This window comes from Cibotium barometz, chromosome 29 (genome assembly GCF_041138505.1).
Source record: "Cibotium barometz isolate CiBa-2024 chromosome 29, ASM4113850v1, whole genome shotgun sequence".
Lineage (NCBI taxonomy): Eukaryota > Viridiplantae > Streptophyta > Polypodiopsida > Cyatheales > Cibotiaceae > Cibotium > Cibotium barometz.
The window spans coordinates 17958179-17960366 of NC_141074.1; the positions used below are offsets into that span (position 1 = coordinate 17958179).

At 45.9% G+C, this 2188-nt stretch overlaps 1 protein-coding gene across 1 annotated transcript; it reads left to right on the forward strand.

Moving 5' to 3' along the window:
* The first annotated feature begins 417 nt into the window (after positions 1–417).
* Positions 418–1920, forward strand: LOC147621927 (G-type lectin S-receptor-like serine/threonine-protein kinase At5g24080). Its single transcript, XM_086823520.1, has one exon. It carries the CDS (start codon positions 418–420, stop codon positions 1918–1920), a length of 1503 nt encoding a protein of 500 aa, XP_086679646.1.
* Positions 1921–2188: the final 268 nt, after the last annotated feature.

The following is a 2188-nucleotide window of genomic DNA, read 5'->3' on the forward strand; positions in this document are numbered from 1 at the left end:
GAAATTACCAAATTCATCGAAATTATCAAAATTAATTTAAAGATATCTATTTCATTTTTTCCAAAATCCATGGATTTTTCCAAATTCCCTAATATGGACTTCATCTTTTCATTGAGATTCCATTAGATATGGACATTGATAAAGCAACACATATGGATCTATTACAAGATGGGATAGATTCATAATCTTGACATTGTTTCTCTTCAAAAATTTTCAACTAACTTTATTTTTTGGCTGAAAACATGGTTCTAAAGGTTTTGATGGATGTTTTTTTAAAACTATAATCATTTTCTGTATATAGATATGTAACATGTTTTGATGGAATTGTGGTGAACTGCACATAAACGCGTCTTGACTCTTCCGCCTTTTGTTGCTCCATTCTATTTCTATTTATTACATAATATCAGAGGGTTCGCAATGGTGCCCATGGCGCTGCTCAAGGCCTTTCTTCTCGCACTCTCTTTGCTTGGGGTCCTTCACAGTAATGGCGCACTGGCGGCAACCACAGATCACAACACCACCACGCCTGTTACTGTAGGAGCACCTGCACTCACGCCCACACACAACACCTTCTGGGTCTCCCCCAACCAGACCTTTGCTCTGGGCTTCCTGCGCGCAGCCTCTTCACCCTCATTTGCTCTCAGCCTCTTCTACTTTCAGCTCCCCCAGCTGCAAACGACTGTGGTCTGGACGGTCAATCGAGGGCATCTTGTCAGTGCAAACGCCTCTCTCCAGCTCACAAGAGGAGGAGATTTGGTCCTATCCGACTCTGGCGTTCAAGTCTGGAGTACAAACACGTCCGGAAGAGGGGTGTCCTCAGCTGTGGTCTCTGATCAAGGCAACATTATGCTGTATGGGGAAACCTCAAGTAATATAGTATGGCAGAGCTGGGATCAGAATCCCACAGATACACTCCTTCCTGGGCAGTCTTTGCTTCCTGGTATATCTATGGTGGACAGCAGAGGGAAATACTGGGTGAGGATGCAGACGGATTCGAACTTTGTGATGTATTTTTTGGGGGCGTTGACAGTGGAGCTTACAACGAACCCCTACTGGAGTTCCAACACGTCAGGTTTGAACGTAGCGCAGGCATACTACAACGCCTCTGATGGGCTGGTGCTGTACAACAAGACGGGGCACATAGTGCGGGCCTTGCTGCAATCCTCTTCATCAGCCCAACTCGAGAGGATCGTGATGTCCGAGAATGGAGTGCTCACAAGATACATGCTCTCTGCAGACAGCCAATCATGGAACCCTGTCGTGCAAATCCCTTCTAACATCTGCAACGTCATCGGGTTATGTGGACAGTATGGCATCTGCAGCGATGACGCCCTCGACAGGACCAATCACACCTGCTCCTGCCCAGATGGATTTGACTACGTGGAGTCTAACGACTGGTCCGCAGGCTGCCGTTCTGATTACCCCTTGGATTGTGATTTGGGCACAAAGCTGACCAGATTGGCTGGAGTTCAATACAGCACGGATTCTGTTTCCGCTAATTGGGATTACCACTACTATAATAACCTCCCCTCCGAGGACGCATGCGCACAAGCTTGCAATGCCAGCTGCTATTGCGCGGCGGCCTCGTATGATGGACAGTATTGCCATCTCAGCACCTTGGGTCAGGTCAACAGTGGCAACAGACTGAGCACGACATCTGTAACCTACCTCAAAACCTCTGCTTATCCAGCAGCTAATGCTAATAGTTCATCCTCCTCATCCTCACTGCAGCCAAGTACTGTTGTCACAGTAACACAAGGCAAAAGGCAAGTCATATCCACAGGTGCTGCTGTGGGCATTGGCCTTGCACTCGGCTTGGCATGCATAGTGGGGCTTGTCCTAGTTTTTGCACGCAGTCCTAGTTTACCGCAATCTCCTAGTTTATGTGGAAAGGCTTACCATTTTAACAGGTTGTTCTGACATAAAAGACTTATACATACTAACAGTTGTTCGCACACATAGCCTGGATATAGTGCTAGTTTACCCAAACACCTAGCACCGATTTATTTCCACATTAATCACTATTAATATATCTAATAGTTTACCCAACCACCTAGTACCGATTTTTTTCCACATTAATCAATCTAATAGTTTCCTTATGGGGGATGGGAAGGTCTTTGCAATGGGGTTACCCAAAGCCACCATTATCTAGTCCCTTATAAACGTGGTGATATGCAATTGAACACTT

Coding starts and splice junctions, on each gene's coding strand:
- LOC147621927 (XM_086823520.1), top strand. CDS start 418: ATGGTGCCCATGGCGCTGCTCAAGGCCTTTCTTCTCGCACTCTCTTTG.